This window comes from Kogia breviceps, chromosome 11, assembly GCF_026419965.1.
Source record: "Kogia breviceps isolate mKogBre1 chromosome 11, mKogBre1 haplotype 1, whole genome shotgun sequence".
NCBI classification, from domain to species: domain Eukaryota; kingdom Metazoa; phylum Chordata; class Mammalia; order Artiodactyla; family Physeteridae; genus Kogia; species Kogia breviceps.
In genome coordinates, this window is record NC_081320.1 from 62,350,728 (window position 1) to 62,371,008 (window position 20,281).

General features: G+C 38.9%; 1 protein-coding gene across 39 annotated transcripts in view; it reads left to right on the top strand.

Annotated features, from left to right (window-relative positions):
- The window catches only part of NRXN1 (neurexin 1), a 1,120,317-nt gene that overhangs the window by 1,087,163 nt on the left and 12,873 nt on the right, over positions 1 to 20,281 (top strand). For 24 of the 39 annotated variants that reach the window (XM_059078706.2, XM_067007621.1, XM_067007612.1 and 21 more), the window contains one exon: positions 9,657 to 9,744. In XM_059078706.2, coding sequence (XP_058934689.1) covers positions 9,657 to 9,744 — 88 coding nt within the window. The remainder of the gene's footprint in view (positions 1 to 9,656; positions 9,745 to 20,281) is intronic. The other 15 variants (XM_067007609.1, XM_067007623.1, XM_067007614.1 and 12 more) reach the window with 1 other exon arrangement.

The following is a 20,281-nucleotide window of genomic DNA, read 5'->3' on the forward strand; positions in this document are numbered from 1 at the left end:
CCCTCCCTACTTCTCCTCCTCCTGCTCTCTCTCTGTTTCTCTGTCTGTCTGTCTCTCTCCTTTAATTAGCAGTGTTTGCTACGTGATCTCTTTTTTCTTATTTTCTGTTCATTTAAATGCTCTAGATATAATAGGGCATAATTTAGAGTAAACTCTGGATGCGAGCATAAAATAAATCAAGTTGTCACAATCTTCCAATTCCCAGGAAACTGAATGAGGAGGAGAATTTTGAGAGAACTCCAGTAGCCCTGCATCTGTGCAGTAACTCTCCCAGAGCACTGACATGGAGAAGAGGGAATCACAGTGCCAGACGTGGATTGGCACTGCCCATCTTGTAGGTTACCAGTGAGACTGAAACATGGCCACTCAATAAGCAATGCTGAAGTGAATCATATTCTGATGTCAAAGAGATCTTCCCAAGAATAGCGACATTTATGTGAGGGGCCAATTGGAGTGAGAGATACAGATCCTATTCAACTGAGGGGACAAGAGGATTTCAAGACATAAAAATGAAATATATTCAGTTGAGTGGATATTTGGCTGCCCTCTTTAAGCACCCCCCAGAACTGTTCTTCATATTGTCATGGGAGGAACAAAAATAATTCTGTATTAGTTGTAACAGTAACATACAAACATTGCTGTGTGAGAACTTTCATATTTACAGAGTGCTTTCGCACTTATCAAAATGGATCCCCATAACATCCCTATGAGATAGAGAAGTTATTTTGTCATATACAAATGATTATATATATACATTTAGTCACATATATAGTATATATGTACATGCATAGTATATATATTTGCCTATATAGTATATATATTCTTATGTACTGTTGAGAACACAGAAATCATTTCAAGTTGATACATATTACTTATGAGATCCAGATTGAGACTTGATATATATTTTCCATTATTGATCAGCCAGTAGCAAATTAAACTGAAGTGGTTCAACAGTACAACATTCCAAATATGTATTAAGGAACCAAAGTACTCAACATAAGGAATGAAATAGTCAGATGTGAAAGCTTGGAGCTCCAGTTTAACTATAACCAGCAAGGATTGGATCTCTTAGTGCATGAACAAAATAACATTATAACATTTATGCGAGATCACATTTACTCTCAATCACTCCTTGATAGAAACACTCATAGAGGTGCTGCTCAGATATTGGCAAGATACTGGTATAGAACCTTGCATATATTCAACAAATGAGTCCAAAAAAAAAAAAAATCAGGAAACCAACTGTCTGTCAACCTCATCAACATCATTTCCAACCACATCCCTAATTCTTTTTTTTTTTAATTTGTTTATTTTTATTTATTTATTTTTGGCTGTATTGGGTCTTCATTGCTGTGCACGGGCTTTCTCTAGTTGCGGTGAGCAGGGGCTACTGTTCGTTGTGGTATGCGCGCTTATTGCAGCGGCTCTTCTTGTTGCGGGGCACAGGCTGTAGGCACGTGGGCTTCAGTAGTTGTGGCTCTCGGGCTCTAGAGCACGCACTCAGCAGTTGTGGCACACGGGCTTAGTTGCTCTGCGGCATGTGGGATCTTCCCTGACCAGGGCTCAAACCCACGTCCTCTGCATTGGCAGGCGGATTCTTAACCACTGCGCCACCAGGGAAGCCCCACATCCCTAATTCTTGTTGTCCCAGACTCCAAGCATTGTGTGGGATGGAAGTTCTCACATATCTCCAAGTTAAAGCTCTATGATACTAGCTGCCTGTGGCTCCTTCTGATCAATGAATGGATGTCTAGACTGTACCTGGAGAAACAACAGTATTATTAATTAATAGTCACCTCCACTTATCCCCAAGATGTATTAAGATAATTTGACAAAACCCTAATGATGGTTGTGTGAGAGAGACAAAGCTAAATATCTCATTAGCACTTACGTTGTGAAAACAGAAGTTAATAAGAGAGACCTTGGAAGTTTTCATCAGTGGATTAATGAGAAGAGAGACAAAAGAGTTCATTGAGTTAATTTCATAGCCAGCATGACCTGCACTGTTCTAAGGCAAGGGGAAAAATAGGGAAAGATTCAATAATCTACATTTTCTTTCTGTCCCCAAGAATTTAGTTATGCATTTATGTGCAGAGATGAGAGACAAGATGTTTAAGGTCTTTAAAAAAAAATAAGTTAAGAAAAGATTAACACATGTAAATAAAGAACTTTCTGGGTTTACTTCATTTCAAAGTAACTGCAGTTCTGTCAATGTTTGAATTTTTGTAACTGGAGTAAAAAAAAATTAAACTCTAATATTCATTTTGTTCCGTTTTTAGTGCAACTTAATGTGCTGCCATATCAAGTGGTACAACAGCTGTGGATATGTCTCCTGATATCTGTGTGTGTTTTCTTCATGATAATTTTAGTGGTTACTTATATAAAAGCCAGTACTCTCCTTTGCCACCTTTTAACTTATTTTAAATTTATTTCATTGTGTATCTTTATAATCACATGAAATCCTTTAAAGAACAAGATGGTTTGGGATGGATGGATGGATGAATGGGAGGATGACTGGGTGAGTGATGGATGGATGGATAGAAGTCACCCGGGATGAGAGGCAATCACAGCCTACTGGAGGTCGGGATAATCGCATAGCTTTGCCATTAATTAGCAGTATAATTGTGGTCAAACAAAAACACTTAAATTTCTAGCTTCAGTTTCCTGATGTGTAAAATAAAGACCTTAGACTAATGATCACTAGGGTCTGGCTCAGTTCAAGAAGATACATGACTGCTTGACTAAAACATGATTCCATTTCCTAACGTGTTAGATGCCAACAATGAAAGCTTGGATTTTGGAGGCATGTTGTTGAAACTATCCATCGTTGGCATTTTACAATTATAAAATGTTTTGGCCTCATTACCAATGAGGATTTTCAGTTCAACCTGTGTGACTAATTAGTCCATTCAGTCACAATGGTTAGACTAGAGATTCATATTGACACAGCTAGAAGCCTAGATTTGCATTGTAAACAGCTGTCAGTATTTATTTAATTTGGAAATGGCCAAACCCATTTCAGAAAGGGCTTTGTTCAAAAACAAAACAGAGAGGGAGCATATTCAACCACATGCATAATTCTAGTTTCCCTTTCAGCATCAACACATCACTACCAGCATTCTTTGGAGGTCTTACACTCCCAAATTCTAATTCATGAGAATCCAAGAGAATAGATATTCGAAATCCTCCCTGAAAATTTAAACTTCACTTTTTCTTTGGCCAGCTCTCCTATTTGCTTTGGCTAAAAATGGAAATGCGGTATGAGCATAGAGGTCATTAGTGGCTCAAAGAAAGATAAGAATTTATCTTTTTTTAAAAGCGATAGGGCTTCCCTGGTGGCGCAGTGGTTGAGAGCCCGCCTGCCGATGCAGGGGACTCGGGCTCGTGCCCCGGTCCGGGAAGATCCCACATGCCGCGGAGCGGCTGGGCCTGTGAGCCATGGCCGCTGAGCCTGCGCATCCGGAGCCTGTGCTTCGCAACGGGAGAGGCCACAACAGGGAGAAGCCCGCGTACCACAAAAAAAATAAAAATTAAAATTAATAAAAATTAAAAGATAAATTTAATTTCAAGCTTCCTGACACCAGGTTTTTATTTTGCAGGTTTACTCTTTTGCATAACTTTGCAAAAATAAGTTTTTGTTTAAGCAGGAATTCAGTTCATTTCTTTCTCTCATAATTTCATTTCTGTGGCATTATTTCCATATCCCTGTCTTCCCCTTAGAGTTTTTCCTGTTAGGATGACCACTGTCAAACGCATACGAGAATGCATGTTAGAATGAGTAAGATACTTGTGACCTCTTTACATGGTGAGTTTTTCTATCCAACTCACTTGCACTGTTCTGAAACCATTGCATACATTTTAAACAGGAAAATTCTGAAGAAAATTGAATGGCTTTCAAGTCTGTCTTTTCCCAAGCAGACAGCTGATTTCTGGTCACTTTTTATAATAACCTAAGGCATCAATTGAAGAAAAAAAAACATTAAAGAAATGTGAAAGCTGGCCATTTTCAGGGCTTTTCAGTTTTTCCCTAAATATTCATGAATGCCAATGTTCAAACATTCAAATTGGGTAAATGAGTATACAAATGGGTATTTATTTTGAGCAGGCATTTAACTGTAACACTCAGAGTAATAGCACCTCCATCTGCATTCTGCATAAGTGTGTCGTTGGTGAATATTTAATGAAGTAGTAGATATGGGAGCACTGTTAAATTTCAATCAAAATAAGCTATTAGAATTGATTTTGTTATTTGTATTAATGAGTGATTTGTTCTTCTGCTTTAGAATAGAATAAGTTATTTGCAGGTAGGAATCACGATTTGTGCCTTGTTACGTAGTGACCATATTTTGTGCCCACCAGAAAATGCTATGGATAGATGAGTGACTAATTTGTTGGTGACTAATTGATCTTCATATTCTTTCTTACTCGTGTGCTGGAGCTAAAATTCATCCTTCATGTATTGGATCTCAGTTTATTACTTTTATTTTTATTAGATTAGCATGGGACTGATATCTTTATGTGGCATCTGCTACTCAGAGAAATAAATGACCAATAAGAACCAAAAGCTTCACTGAGACAATGGAAACTACCATAGAATCTATGCATAGTCTCTAAATTCCTTCTACATTTTTAATAGGATTAACTAAAATTACTAATTTGACATATTTGTTTAGCGATTTGATTTGATCAAATTGACGCACTGTTGGGGAATTCTATAAATGTATTACAATTGGGTTATTTTTTTGCAGTTTTTCCTTTTGGTGAAAATTGTGACTTCCCTACCTCCTAGAAACTTCTTGCCCCATAAATTACCAGTGCAATGGTTCAGACCTAGCTTGAGGAATTTGTGTCACTAATTGTGAATCCTGGTATTTTTCTTTTTTCAAGAAAACACATCTAGCAATAAATCTGATAAGGAAGAGTATCAGATTCAGTGCTGAAAGGCAGACATCAATGTTCTCTCTCTTCCGGAGCAGCTTCATGTAGACAAAAGTATCAGAACAAGTGTCCGTCAATTAGCCAAACATATCACATGTCAGCTAGCACCATACTCTGTCCATCAGTTGTCTCAATCAGCTCAGTATAAATGTCCATTACAGCAGTGAGAGATTAGGCTAAATACTGTTACACGAGTGAGCACCATTGCTTGAGACAATTATTTTTTTACATTGTATTTGGATGTATAGCTGGATAGACTGTTGCTGTTTAGAAACAAAGTTTCAATCGAAATTTTAGAGTAAATCAAGAAGTTCTCTGTGGGCATGAAATTCACAATGGACATTCTTTTGCACAGTTGGAAGATGTTCTTTTTCTCACAAAGCAGATTTTTGCTGGTAGAGTTTTCTTGTGGGTCTTTTCATCAGAATTTACCGGTCTTCAGCAAAGCTGTTTACCATGAGGAATAAGGTCTAGGAATGCTAGTCTTAACAAGGATATAATATTATAGACTAAGTTTACCTATCCTCTCATCCTATCTTTTTAGCACCCAGATATGCAATTGTGCTATATTCAAAAAAGTGAATATGCAGCAAATTCTACCATTAAAGGTGGTGGTGGGGAAAAAGGCTCTCTGTAGAGCAAAAATACAAAGAACAAAAATACATCAGTGTTTCTCTACTTTCTAACCCACCAAGTGGTCTCTGCCTAATAACCCTGGACATTAAAAAAAAACTGGTCTAACTTCTTATTGTACATTCAGGACATCCTTCCCCCATTCTGATTAAATTTTCCTACCCTATACAGGTTGGTGTTTATCCATATAACATGTGAATTAAGTTTCAGTGCCTTTATTTCCTGAATTGTGTGCAAATCATTCTTTTTCCCCCAAAGGTAAGGAGACCTAAGCAGTTTCAGTAGGCATTCTGAACGAGAACAGATGTTTGCCATGAAAATGTCCACACCCCTCTGAATTAGGGAAGATCAGCATGCACTTTGACCTGTGAGTGGTTGAATGCACAGTTAGGGACCCTTATCTAAATGGACGGTTATGTAAAGCTAATCCTTTTGCTCGATCACTATTCTGTCTCCTTCAGAAGGTTGTCTCTTTTCTGAAAAAGGTTGTAAACATCAGAGAAAAGTATAGTGAAGAATAGAATTGACCAATGTGACATATTTGAGTTTCTCCAGCAGCATGTCATAGGGAGGCAGTTCCAAATACGGTGTATTAAATTTAAATTACAGAGCTTTGGCTAGAAAATCCTTTCGTTAATTTCGCCTCTGAAATGAAGTGAAATTTGATTTTTCTCCCTATACTTGAGCCACTTCCTGATTTTCCATACAGTGATTATTTCAATCAAGGCATTTTTTTCCCAAGACTATTGCTAGATTTTAATTTCTGAGAGAAAAATATAAAAACAATGTGTATTCATTTTATCAGGAAAAGTGCATTAAAAACTAAAATATAGTTGTACAATAGGGTCGAATTTGTACAGTGATACTTTTCCTACTGTTAAAGGCTATAGGAGGTACTGTTTATTGTATGACATCTTTTGTTATTTTAGGTACTGTGTTTTGTGAAAGAAAACACTGAGAACATTCTCTAACACTTTCTGTTTGCTGTGGAATTGTTCGGAAAGGCTGTTGAATTTAAAAATTGATCAACTTTTAAAACAAAATTTAACTTTGCAGCCTAAATAACTTAGACTGCATGAAACACTACACTGAGTTACACATTTCTAGTCTGTGAATTTCTTTTAGGAAGCAACCTTTAGTATTTATGTTCAATGTTTGACTTCTAATTCAGAATTTGAACCTAGGCAGCAAAAGATGGAAACTTAGTTCAACAAAGCACCAATAGAGCTACTGTATTTTGATATAAAAGCTAACATGAGATCTAAAGTTGAGAATAATTCACATGTACAACTTCCAGTTTAATGTCTAAAATTATTTATAAATATAGTGCAAAAATATTAAATTGGTGTTCCATTCGTGAAACAACAGTAATGTTGGTAATATCACAACTTTTATAAATATTTAAAAGGTGGTCCTATTCTAGGTACTTTACATGTACTAAGTTAATCTTTACAACAACAGTGACTATGCTCTCCATTTTTTTCAGATGAGAAAAACAAGGTACAGAACAGTTTTTAAGCTTTTAGAGCAGAGTTTCTCAACTTCTGCACTCTTGTCATTTGGGTCAGATCATCCTTTGTTGTGGGAAGGCTGTCACGTACGTTTTAGGATTTTTTAGCAGCATCTGTGGTGTCCACTCTTTAGACGCCAATAGTAGCTCACCCACTCCCACCTCAACCCAGCTGAGACAGCTAAAATGTCTCCAGTCATTGCCAGATGTCTTCCCAGGTGGAGGAGGGGAGAGGAGGCAACATCACTGCCGGGTGAGAAGAACTAGATTAAAGAATTTATCCACATCCTCCTCCTCCCCTCCACCAAGAACAAAAATTCCTCAAGGAAAATGAGAAATTCTCTTGTAACCATGAAATTAATTTTTATAAATATCCACTGTGGTTTTCAAAACAAGGTAGCTTTCCACTTGAAGTTGGCTTTTAAAAAACAGATTATCAGCTCTGGGGCGAATTGGAACAATTGACCTGCCAGACCTCATAATCCAATAACTTGTTATTATCAAGTCAGTTTGGATGTTATCCTGCAAGATGTGCTCGTGCCAGGAGGATGGATTCTTGCCTTTTAAAGCTCACTGTACTGAACGATACCTACGTGACTATCACACCAATTGCTAGTGGCTATCACTGGCATTAACAGTTACAATTCCAGGAAAACTGGTATTTGAACTTCTTTTAAAATGACAGCAGCAAAATAAATGAATTCAGTCTCCTAACTGTGTTAGAGGAATTAAGAGCAGAATAACATGAAACCATCTCAAAATACTATTAAATGCTTGCATTTATTCAAAGTTATATTGTGAAGCACGAGCATCTGGACAAATTCTTTATTCTTTTTTTTTTTTTTTTTTGGTATGCGGGCCTCTCACTGTTGTGGCCTCTCCCATTGAGGAGCACAGGCTCCAGACGCACAGGCTCAGCGGCTACGGCTCACAGGCCCAGCCGCTCCGCGGCACGTGGGATCCTCCCGGACCGGGGCACGAACCCACGTTCCCTGCATCGGCAGGCGGACTCTCAACCACTGCGCCACCAGGGAAGCCCAAATTCTTTATTCTTGATTAATTAAAGACCTTGTACTTGAAACATTTTTGAGCCTAATTTTGCCACAAATGTGCATCATCCCTTGTCTCCACTTTTCAAAACAACGCAATTCTCTTATTTATATATTTATACTTTACTCTCTGACTATTAGACACTCCCTTAATAAAAGTATATCATATCATATATCTGATTTTTCTTTAAGACCTTTATTATTGTAATTCTACTTTAAAATAAGGACTTCATCAGTGTTGCAGTTCTGATTATCATCTAAACAATTATAATCTCCTTAATCCTTAGCCGATGCAATGAGATATTTTCCTTCTTGTACCTTGAATTCTCTCTGTATTACCTTAGCATTAGCCAAATCTGATGCAAACCTTCACAGTTTCCATGCAATATCTGTGCTGAGTTTATTGCTGCTTATAAGCGACGGTAAAGAACAACCTTTGATGCTTGTAAATGTGTTGATTATGTGACTAACTGCTAGATTTTACACACTCTGCGTGTGTGTGGCGGGGGGCGGTACGCGGGCCTCCCACCGCTGTGGCCTCTCCAGTTACGGAGCACAGGCTCCGAACGCGCAGGCTCAGCGGCCGTGGCTCACGGGCCCAGCCCCTCCGCGGTATGTGGGATCGTTCCGCACCGGGGCACGAGCCCGAGTCCCCTGCATCGGCAGGCGGACTCTCAACCACTGCGCCACCAGGGAAGCCCACACACTCTGCTTTTTATTACAGTGATGGTTAGCGTCTTTGCTGTAAGTGCAGTGAAGCAACTAGAATGTCAAAAAGAAAACTGTCACCTCTATCCTATTTGCTGTAAAATATCATCCTCCCAATACACTCTTCATTTATTCTAAAACCTTAGTGATAGAAAGGACAATGGGGAAACAATACCTGCTATCTGAATATCACAAAGATGAGAACTTTGTAATGAGTGTGAAAGCTCAACACAAATGTTAAAAAATACCTCATTGGACTATATTTGCTTCCCTTTTTGCATCAGTGAAAGATATTCTTTGTTTAATCTGTGTTTCCTAACAAAGACAAGCTATATCTCAAAGATACATCAAATTCTACCTGGACATGAATATAAAAGATTATATAGTTGTTCTGCTTTTAGGAAGCCAAGCACAAGTACTGCATAAAGCCTACTGATGCAAACCTTGTAGCACTCCAGGGCTGTAATAAATTTCAAATCATCTGTTTCTGCCAGGCTGTTTTAAACCTCTGTCTGCTCCTGTGTGCAGCTTCCCCGTGCAGTTAAATGGATGGATATCTACAAGTTGGCTGCCACCATTTCCATATCCTCATGTAAAATAAGCTAGAATCAAGTTTTCACAAATATGCCAATTCTTCTATGAGGGATCTAAAATAAGTTGAAGAATGTAAGCTCTGTGTCCTTGGGAAGGCAAATAATTGAATTTGGTTTCTCGATCTGTCAGGTAAACACAAGTGGTGTTTTACTAGTCCACGAGACAAGATGAAAAGATCTGTTAGGTCCCTTAACATTAACCTACTGAATGTGTTTCTTTTACAGACCACAGATGACATCCTTGTGGCCTCAGCGGAGTGTCCCAGCGATGACGAGGACATTGACCCCTGTGAGCCGAGCTCAGGTGGGTTAGGTTAGTCGACTTTTTTTCTTACTTTCTTTGCTTTACTATAAATCTTTGTTGCATGCTATAGTCCCTAGAAGATCTTTGCATTTATGTCTAGAAGTCCACCCTATGAAAAAATGCCTCATTGTGAGATAAGAGCTCTTACTTTTTACATGGGTACATTTCCCCACATTTATTGAAAAAATAATTTTTAAAACAAAACCCACCAAGATTATGTATTCCAGAAAAAGCAGTGGGGGACAGCGCACAAGGCTGGTACCTTACTGTTCACATTCCATTAGCTCACGATATAATTTTCAGTATAACCATATACGGGGATCTTTCTTGGGTCACCCATAATAAAATTGTAAAGTTTAAAAATTGCATTGCGTTTTGGAAAATTATTTGACCTTTCTCCTGACTAAAAGTCCGCACCACTCACTCTGCCAGCAAAATTTCTTAAGTGATAAATTTCTGAATTTCAGAAGTGAGAGTATTAGGGCAATAGTAAAACAAACAGCAGGTGCAGTCAGTCCTTGATTCATTTAATAGAGAAATGTTTGAGTCTTCCAATGTCTCCCTAAAATTCAAGTTGATGTGTTTTAACTCTAGGTGATGCATAGTTTCTTCTCCTTCTTTTTGATATAGTGTGACTAACACATCAGTACTGCTTTCCTGCAACCCTGTACCATCAAGCAGTGGCTGTGGACCCTGAAAATGAATGGATCAGAGCCTGGGTTTGATTCCAAATATTCGTAATACCAAGGATTAGGGTCATTTCCACCAGTTTCCTTTGTAAACAGTGTCTCTTAAAATTCAGTCATTGTCTTGTTTAGGTTAACAAAACCATTGAGGTCGATATGGACTAACCGCTATTGGATAACTCATGACCTCTGTAGATGTCACCTATAACCACAGGAGAACTTGATGTCACAGTAAAATAACTAATCTGGGATTCTTGTGAAGGATATCATTTTAATCTACTCGTTCTGGTATTTGGATAAAAAATGGTTCAGGATGCTTATCTTCCATCTCCTTTTGAATATCACTTCCACCCCCGTCCCCCCACTGATTATAGCTGCTGACTCTCAGCACTTAGAGCAGCTACTGAGCCAGTGAGGAGCATGTCTAGAAGCTCAGCTGTCATCTCTCAGCAGGAGAAGGTTTGGGAGGTCCATCCTGGTTGTCTTCTTGTGTTTCTTTCTTTCATCTCCACCCCACATATCAAAATTCTCAGCCTCCAGAACCATCTTTCATACACAGTTCTTAGAAGGTGATCTGATATAATCTGATGACCATCCATTCGATTCCTCCAGTTTCTTGAACTCTACACCATTCCCTTTTGGTTGTCTAGACAGATGTGGTCCCTTCATGATACCATCCCGGACCACTTTGTCAAAACCCTGCTCTTGTTTTCATTGGTATTCTCATTCTCTCTGTGTTAGTCAAAAAGGAAAAAAAAAAAAAGTTACTGCTTTTTTGTCCATGACATCAGTCCATCTATTTGCCTTCTCCCTCCCTCAAATTTCTCCTTTCCCCATTTCTCCTATTCTCACGTGCCCAACCATGACTGTCTTTTTTGTAGCTTCTCTAAGGTCTTCCAGCATGGATCATTCATAAATGGAGTCTGGTGTTTGTTATACATTGATATGTGTGTGTGTGTTTATATTTGTATTTATATTTGCTTTTGTTTTCCCAGTTAGCATGAGAGCAGTTGATACTTTTTCAGTTTTTTCCACTCTGTTAACACAATGCTGAAAACAATATAGGTTCTTACTAATTATAGTACTGGCTGGTTTTCCTCTGGGCTGAATCCTTCTTTTGCTGTCTGAGTGGAGGCTATCATCCTCTTTATATAGAGTCCTCACTTTGAGTACCTAGTAACTCCAGTGTAAGAAGTCTAACTGCACTTCGAATTGTCACTTTTCTTTTCTTCTTGAGCACAGTTAAATGATCCAGTTCTTCTAGCCATTGCTTCTAGGTCTTACTAACCATTCCTTATAGACTAGTTTACTGTCTGTCCCTTCCTCTGGGGACGCCGGCCCTAAGCACTTGATGGTGTGGGTGGGGAAAGAGGAGAGAAAGAAAGAGAAAGATTACTTTTTTTTTTTTTTTTTACCATTTTGACATCCTCCTCTCCTTTTTATTCACCTGGCTTTGTTAAATATTATAACACCATGGAAAGTGAGGAGCGGCTTGTGAATATCCACACTCCAGATATCCTTTCTGCCTCTTTTCTTTACTAATTTATCACTTATCTGAAAGAATCGTGTTTACTTTTCTATTTGTTACTTGTTTTTTAACATATAGCTTGCATCCCCGCCACGCAAGAACAGCTCTGTGAAGCAGGAACTCTGTTTGTGTTGTTCCACACAAGACTTGTTGCATGAATGCTAATTTTGTTCCACAGCCCCAAAGTCTGCCGTCTGATATACAAGGCACAGCAGCTACTGACCCCATCTGATGACAGCTACAACACTCTTGTACCAAGGCTAGTTCAACTTCTCATCCTCAGTGTTTCTTTCCTTACTCTCTAGTTCTCAATTCGTCAGTTCCTCTGAAGGCTTAAACTTCAGATTCTGTTGCTTTAATGGCATCTTCCACTGTAGGCTTTTCTTGTGATCTTACCTCCCCTAGACGGTATCTTGATAGTGTAGTCCATGAATGGTTTCCCTTTCTGTATTACATTCTGTAAGCATGATCTCCTTTCTACATTGGATTTTTCTATCCAATTCCCTATATATTTTTTTCATGCCCATCTTTAATAAATTCATGCAGTGTTGCTCTTTTGGCGTAATTGGCTCTGTGTGACAACTTCCTGTGAAATTCTTATGTTCATATGATTTTTTTCCCTATTTTCCAGCTGTTTTTTTGCAGTTGAGGAGTCGTTTTTGTTATCCTCTTATAATCTGAATATTGTTTTCTGCTAGAATAGCCCTCCTCTAGGTCTTTGTTTCTTAATGTACTATGTACTGTTTCTCTTAAATAGCTTTTTTCATACTTGCTTTGTGTCTTGAACACAAATATAAAATAACATCAAAAATTGCAGTCGCTGATGTTATTAGACTTTGGATACTGTTAGATATATCTCGATAAAAATCATGATAGATATCAGCAGGTTGTATTTTGGGAAACTGACTTTTTAGGAAAGTAATATATTGAGTTAAATATTTAGAACTGGATATGCCTGCTATACACTTTTGCTACTCCTTAAACAAGTAAAAGCAGATATTTTTGTAAAGAGATGCATAATTACTTTTACAGGTAGATTGCTCAAATCTTCTGTATATTTCACACTAATGTCTCTCAGTCTCCCTGAATGTTTACATATGAGGTTTCTCTAATCACCGTGACCCAAAACTCTTCCAAAAATGATTTCTTCTTCTCTGAAAATGTGCTATGCTTATCACTTAGGTGCTTTCCTAAGGCTATTAATGAATCAAACAGGAAAAATGTGGCATCTTCTTGAACACAAGTAAATTAATACCTTTTATGAAGTGCTTGATAAATTTGAATTGCCATGTAATTCCACCCAGATCTCTTAACGAAGAGGGACATTATATATTTGGTGGATTGTCAGTTTCACCATTGACTGAATAGTGTTGAGAACTATTGTGCACCCACTGCTCTGTTAAACTCTGGGAGAAGAAAATAGAAACTGCACCTTCAGTTCCATTTTACAAAAGGACATCTTTCATTCTATCCCAGATGCTTTTTCAGCTATTCTTTATGATGAACAGGTTCTTTATCTTTGACATTAAAATATCACCTGTTTTTCAGGTTGTGACAAGAATTAAAAGTAATATATGTTAAGGCATCTACTGCAATGCCTGGCATAAAGTAGAGCATAAATGGTGGCTTTTCTTTTTCCTAATTCAGTTATATAAAAAAGAATATTCAAGCTATTTTTCCCTTTTACATAATGCTCTTACTTTTCCTGGCTGAACATTGGTGGGCAACTGATGAAACCACTCAGGCCTCCTGATGGGAACTATACATGTTGAAACTAGATCAGGAACAACACCCCAGGTGGGAACACATGGAACTCAATTATACTTGATTCCAGCCACACTATCTTGGGTGGTTAGCATCAGATGACAATTTCACATTGGTATTAACAGTGTTTTAGAATATGAGAGGGTGGCTGTTCAATTCAGGAGGTCTAATTGAACCCCAACTCTTAGTCGACAGGTGGAAATCAGAAGCAGCCATTGGTAACTAGGTCACAGGCCAACCTTGCCCTAAAATGCCTGGTTTCAGCTGCCTGGACGTGTGACAAAGTGGATGACTTTTCCTTCACACTTTTTCTCAGAAACAACTTGCTCCTTCTGTGCTTTTCCCTGAGCCTAGAGACCTGGTTGTTAGATTACATGAATTAATGTACGGAAAGCATGTTATAGAACAAGGCCTTGCTCATAATAAGTGCTACATGAGTGTTTGCTGTTACTACTATGTGTATTATATAAATATACATATTTTCCAAGACTTCTTTTTTCACAGGAACATAAGTTTTTGTAAGACAGACTGCTTTTATTTGTTAATAAATTGACAAAATGGCAACACTACGAACCACTGAAGTTCCACAGCAACCCTTAATCATGTCAGTACATCTTGATTTTGAGGTCTTCTTCTAAATAGGTCCTTTTCTCAAAACTCCTGAAGAAATTTGAAAAAGTGTTTTGTATGTTGATATCTGAGACCTAAATGGAGATAATGACCCTCTTTGGTGTGGGAACTTCTGATGAAAAACTAGTTTGTCATGTGTTACAAAGAGAACAGGATGAGCTTCTTGTTTCCTGGGAGCCCTATTTAGGAAGGACAATTTCCTCTTAGATGTATAATGCTTGGAATAATATGTCTGTTCTCTTTGTGTATGTGTGTGGGCAGGTGGTAGCTAACAGGATATTGGGCCAATATCAGTTAAACTCAAATCAGTTAAACCTTTGTCAAAGGAGAAAAAGAAAAGCTCTATTAAACAATTTAAAAACTGGTGTAATTATAGGAGAAGAAAAGGAATGTCATTTGGGGGGCAAGCTCTTAAACATTAGTTGAATCAGTGGGGATGAGGTCATCGATACAGCCCCTCAAAAAATACTGTTGGTTGCCTGTCAGTTGATCAGGGTTCAGGTTACATGAGTAATGATAGATCACAATAACAACTAATATTTAGTGAAGATCTGTTCTGTGTTCATCATTGTTCTTAGTACTTTGTAAACATTATTCTATTTCATTATTTGGCCAAACTGAAATATTTTCATAGCTAAGGAGATTCAGAGAGATTAAGTTACTTTTTGTAATATGAGAGAGAGAATACGCTCTCTAGTTTAGGAAAAGTGGGGTTTTAATTTCTTGGAATGCAGAAGGTCGTTCTTTTAGAATTCAGGCACCTCACAAATATAAGATTAATTTTTAAAATGTTCATTTAAAGAATTTCCATGGCTGGCATAAATTTAAATTTGATGGCAAAAGGTCCTTTACATGTATTACTATGCATTAGGCTAAATTCGCTGCAATTACTGTGCAATTTCATGTGGTTTTCCAGTGTGCTATTTTGAGAAAAGGTCAAAGGATATCTATTGAACTGATCCCATTAACCACATTAGGAATAAAGATATGTATATTGAACCAGGTGCATCTTTTTATTAAATAAGTAATCGCAGTCATTTAAAGGAATATACTACTTATTAGATCATATTTTTAGAGCCTAATTAGAAGATAATTTTGTGCTACATTTAAATTTGGGGTATTTATTATGTAATTATTCAAAAGCGAGTTTAATTAGCCTGGAATAGCCAACGCATCGCTGTTAACATGGGGAGTTTTGAGGTGCAGCCAGCAAAACAGCAGTAATGAGTGCTCCATTTTGGGGAACACCTAGAACATCTCTTGAGCAGAGTCAGACCAGAGTCAGTGGCGAGGGCCTAGCTAATCATGTAGGTGCAGGACAGGGCATCTGGAGTTTGGGCTCTGATGGGCGAGGTGGCTTTCGGTGTGTGACATGCTGGTGGAAGAACTGCTTTTTTCCATATTAATTCTCCAGACAACTGGAATAAAAATGAAATGCTGTATGGTTAAAATGGAAGAAAGACATTAGACATCATTTGAACTTTTTCCCCTGTTTTTCTGAGAACAGTAATGTCAAAACAAAAATTACATTGGACAAAATTAAACAGACAAGGGAGAACTAGTCAAGGGGATTGCAGTAGAAGGAGCCTAAAAGTCAATCCGAGCTCAATTCACTGTGCAAAACAAAACAAACCCAAACTGGAAAGTTTTTAAGAGCTGTGGTGGAAGGATCATAGACCGTAGACCTTCTGTGTTGGCTGACTGGCTTCACCCAAAGGAAGAACAAACCCTTTCCTTCAAATATCTTCAAGACTGAAGGTAGCTTTATGAGTTGAAGTAACATGTACCCCCTCAAGGTAGGCTCCTATTTTCCCCACAGGAATTGGAAGATGGGGAGCTATCTTCCTTGAAGGTTATATTTCAAAGTGAGGGCTCCTAAGTCCTTGAGAAAAATAGTCCTGGGTTATAAAACTGAAACGAAGCTTTAAAAGTATTTACACATCAAAGGTGGAGAAGGAATTTGGATTTACCAGTTTTCTAAAGTAAATGCCCTAAGGAAAGGGAGGCCAGGACCCCTAGAGGCAGGAAGAAGCGTGTCTAAAGTTTGCCCAAGCCTAAGGTCTTGGTCAGTGAAGGCAATTCCACCTTTTCAGGCAACTGATTTCCTTTACCAAAATTAGTTCCTACCAGGAGATCAGTAGAAAACAAAATAACAAACAAAAGATGGTTTCTGTTTGTTTTGAGAACACAGCCATTTTTACTTAACGTGAACTATTTTCACCTTTCTATGATTTTTTTTTTTTGCGGTACGCGGGCCTCTCACTGTTGTGGCCTCTCCCGTTGCGGAGCACAGGCTCCAGACGTGCAGGCTCAGCGGCCATGGCTCACGAGCCCAGCTGCTCCGCGGCATGTGGGATCCTCCCGGACCGGGGCACGAACCCGTGTCCCCTGCATCGGCAGGCGGATTCTCAACCACTGCGCCACCAGGGAAGCCCTCACCTTTCTATGATTTGATAATTTTTGTTTAACAGTATAATGGAGTGGATCATTGTCCCACACTGGTAAAACTTCAAGAGCATTTTGTGAGAGCTGTGATATGCAACAGGCAGTGAGTATTAGTTATGATTGTAACTTTGGAGTCAGATAGAACTAGTTTGAGTTGCAGCTCTTCCTGGTCTTGGGGAAGTTACTTAGCATCTTTGAGGCTCAGTAGCCTGTGCCAGTGAACCCATTATCCTAACTTTTAGTGAGGCCCCTCACAAGGCAGACAGATTTCCAGATCTGGGTGGAAAATGGGTACAGTCCCTTTTGCTGTTAGAGACAGCGGGCTCTATTCACACATGTAAACTAACTGTGCTTGGCCACTTCCAGTAATTACTTAGCAAATAAGTGAGTTTGCTGAGTTAGATTAAGCATTTACCTGAAAGTCCACAGGGGCTTCCTTGGCAATCCAGTGGTTAAGACTCCGCTCTTCCACTTCAGGGGGCATGGGTTAGATCCCTGGTCGGGGAACTAAGATCCCACATGCCACACGGTGTGGCCAAAAAAAAATTTAAAAAGAAAAGAAAGTTTGCAAAAAGTGCATGACTGCTAATGCAGAACCGTCCTACAGTAAGTAACAGGAAAATATCTACTCAGTCATGTGTGTACCATAAATTTCTAGGCAGCCTACATGTATCCAGCCTTAAAACATTAATAACCTTTCACAAGTCCTTATTAGAAAATGCTAAAATACCATGAGAGCCTTTCTAAAACATGACGTGTCCTGTTGAGCTTTGGAAGGAGACAATGAGATACACTGCCGTGCTTTGAAATATTCACCAACCTTGAAGGAAGAAATGCAGCCTAGCTTTAGAAAAATAAAGGGTAAGTCTACCTCTTAGGGAAACATGAAATGCAGGAAGAGTGAAACCATGTTTTCTTGTAATATGTGTCCAATATCTGCGTTGATAATGAAAATGGTTTCCTGTGGAGTTTTCTTGGTATTTATTAATTACATTTCCTCAGATGGTATCAGAGGTAAAGCAGCATATTCTGAATACTGCACTACAGGGCATGCTGCCCCCGTGAAGAGCCAATACGCTTTCTTTGTTGGTTCGCGTGCTTTAAAGACCAGCAAATACTACAATAATAGGCTTTAGTCTACAGGTCTCATCTCATGTCATCTGACGTGTTGGTCAGACCACTTTCATCATTAGTAGCTCCTTACCCACCCTCAGTATTATAAGAAGGCTGGCATTGGTAATAAGAAAGACAAGAGTACTTTATGAAGTTACCAGGTTAAAAAAAAGGATGTATTAAAGATGCCAGTACAGCCAGAAGCCATCAATTAAATTTAAAAAATAGTAGAAAGAGGAGGAGCAATGCCACCACCTCCCTAAGCATACTAAAATCTTCCATTTCATTGACCAGACTTTGGAAAGCAGACTGAGTTCGCATCCCAGTTCAGCCACTTGCTATGTCATCAGAAGCAAAACATTGAACCTCTGTGTACGTGACTTTTTACATCTGCAAAACGACATGAATGATGTTAAGTATTCATGATGTTGTTATGCTGAAAGAGACAATCCATGTAAAGCCCTTAGTGTTGAGTCTGCCACCGAGAAACTTCGATATTATGACTTAGCTTTTATTAGTAGTACCAGCAAATTAACTGAGGAGTCAACCATGTTATAAATGGAAATAAACCTGTAGCCACAGGCAAGAAGGGGAAATGTTAAGTAATTGGCACTTTCACATCTACCATAGAAAGCTTTTTAAACTCTTTCTGAATTCTAGCAGCATCAAACTTTTCTCAGTAGCCACTATGAAACTAGTAAGACAAGAGCAGTGCTTCAGTTGGATGAATGTAGGTTGCTAGGATGGGAAGAGAGCACATGTCATCTGCTGTTCTTAGTTGTGGAGGAAAACAATGCCGGTCGCTGCCTCACAGAGCTTTTGAGAGAAGGAATGATTCGCTTTCCTGCATGCTATTATAATCTGCTTGCTCTGCCCCCTAAAATATTCGGAACGCTCTGGGCTGCATGACTTAACCAGGCAGAGCCACCACACCCCCTCCCCCAATGATGGATGGCTTTTCTTCCGTATTTCCCAATTCTAGGCTGGACATGCCTCCTTCTAATGGGCTCAGTGGGGAAGCTGTCTAATCTTTCACCTGAGCTATTGCACGTTCACCGAAAAGAATGTGACTTTCCCCAACAAAAGAAAATTGAGACAGCAGTAGCTTCATGACAGGAATATAAAGACGATCACCCAAAGTGAGGAGACCCAGTTTCAAATCAGGAAAACCACATGCTGCCCTGTTACCCAGAATGATCTGCACTTACGTAAACACTATACAGAAACTCTGGGCGAGAGGCAGTGCCCCTAGGACCCAGCGTACAGCTCTGCTACAGAGACTCTACTGTGGATTTCCTCCAGAGTAGAACATGGAATTCCAGATCAGGGAAGGAAGGAGGCCAAGAAGAAATGACCTAACAATTTTAGAAAGAAACACTAAAACCTAATCAAAAGAGTTGTTATTTCCATGATAATAAGCCCTTCTGTCAGGTATTACCAAAGAGTGGTCTTAGATGATTGATTTCTTAATACCAAAAAACATAAAATCTCATAATAAAATTCTGAAAGAAGGAGAAATTTAATTCACTCCAACCACGGGAGCCAGAGAGCACTGATCCATAAAGATAGAATGTTTCACAGATAAACAGAAACAAGCTCCACATGTAGCTTAACAATTAATGGCCTGAAGCCACAGGCCTTGTAGTATAAATGGTTGTTTTGCCACCTGAATTGACAGGGCCTCCATTCATGAAAGGGGAGTCCCTGAATACAGAGATCCCCTTGGAGATAACGTCTGTGGTGGTCACTGCCACAGCTGATTGAGCCATGGTGTGCTGTGCATATCACAAAGTTGTCTCATTGTTGGGAAGGCTGCTGATTCAATACCTTTCATGTGGAAGACACAGGAAATATAACTGGACCCTCGTCTTTTTTTACATAGCACTTTATCCTTCTCAGAGCACTGGCACGTTTAGCCACCAGGTGGGATCCTCACAGTGACTCTGGGAGATAAATAATGTATCATCATTATGTCTCTGATGAAAGAATGTGAGCAGAGGATAATGAATTGCTAAGGGTCACTCAGTAAGTTAGGGGCAGTGCCTGGACTAGAATCTCAAAAAATTCTTTTTTACCACTTTGCTATGCTTTCCTAAGATTCTGTGGGAATGCAAACTCCTTTTACTGGAAAGGACAGCTAGATGGCAGGAGGTGTGGTAGAATGTGGCTGGAAGAGGTGGAAATGGACAGCTGCTTAGAAGAGAGGCCTGAAGGGTTCAGTTCTACAGCGAAGGGAAAATTAGGGAATACTAACAAATGTTTAACAGTCATAAGTGCCAACAGGTTGAATGTATGAAACTGTAATAGCCACAGACACACCTGAGTTTGAATTCTGGCTATGCCACTTGGGAATCATACATAGCATAACCTCTTTGAGGCT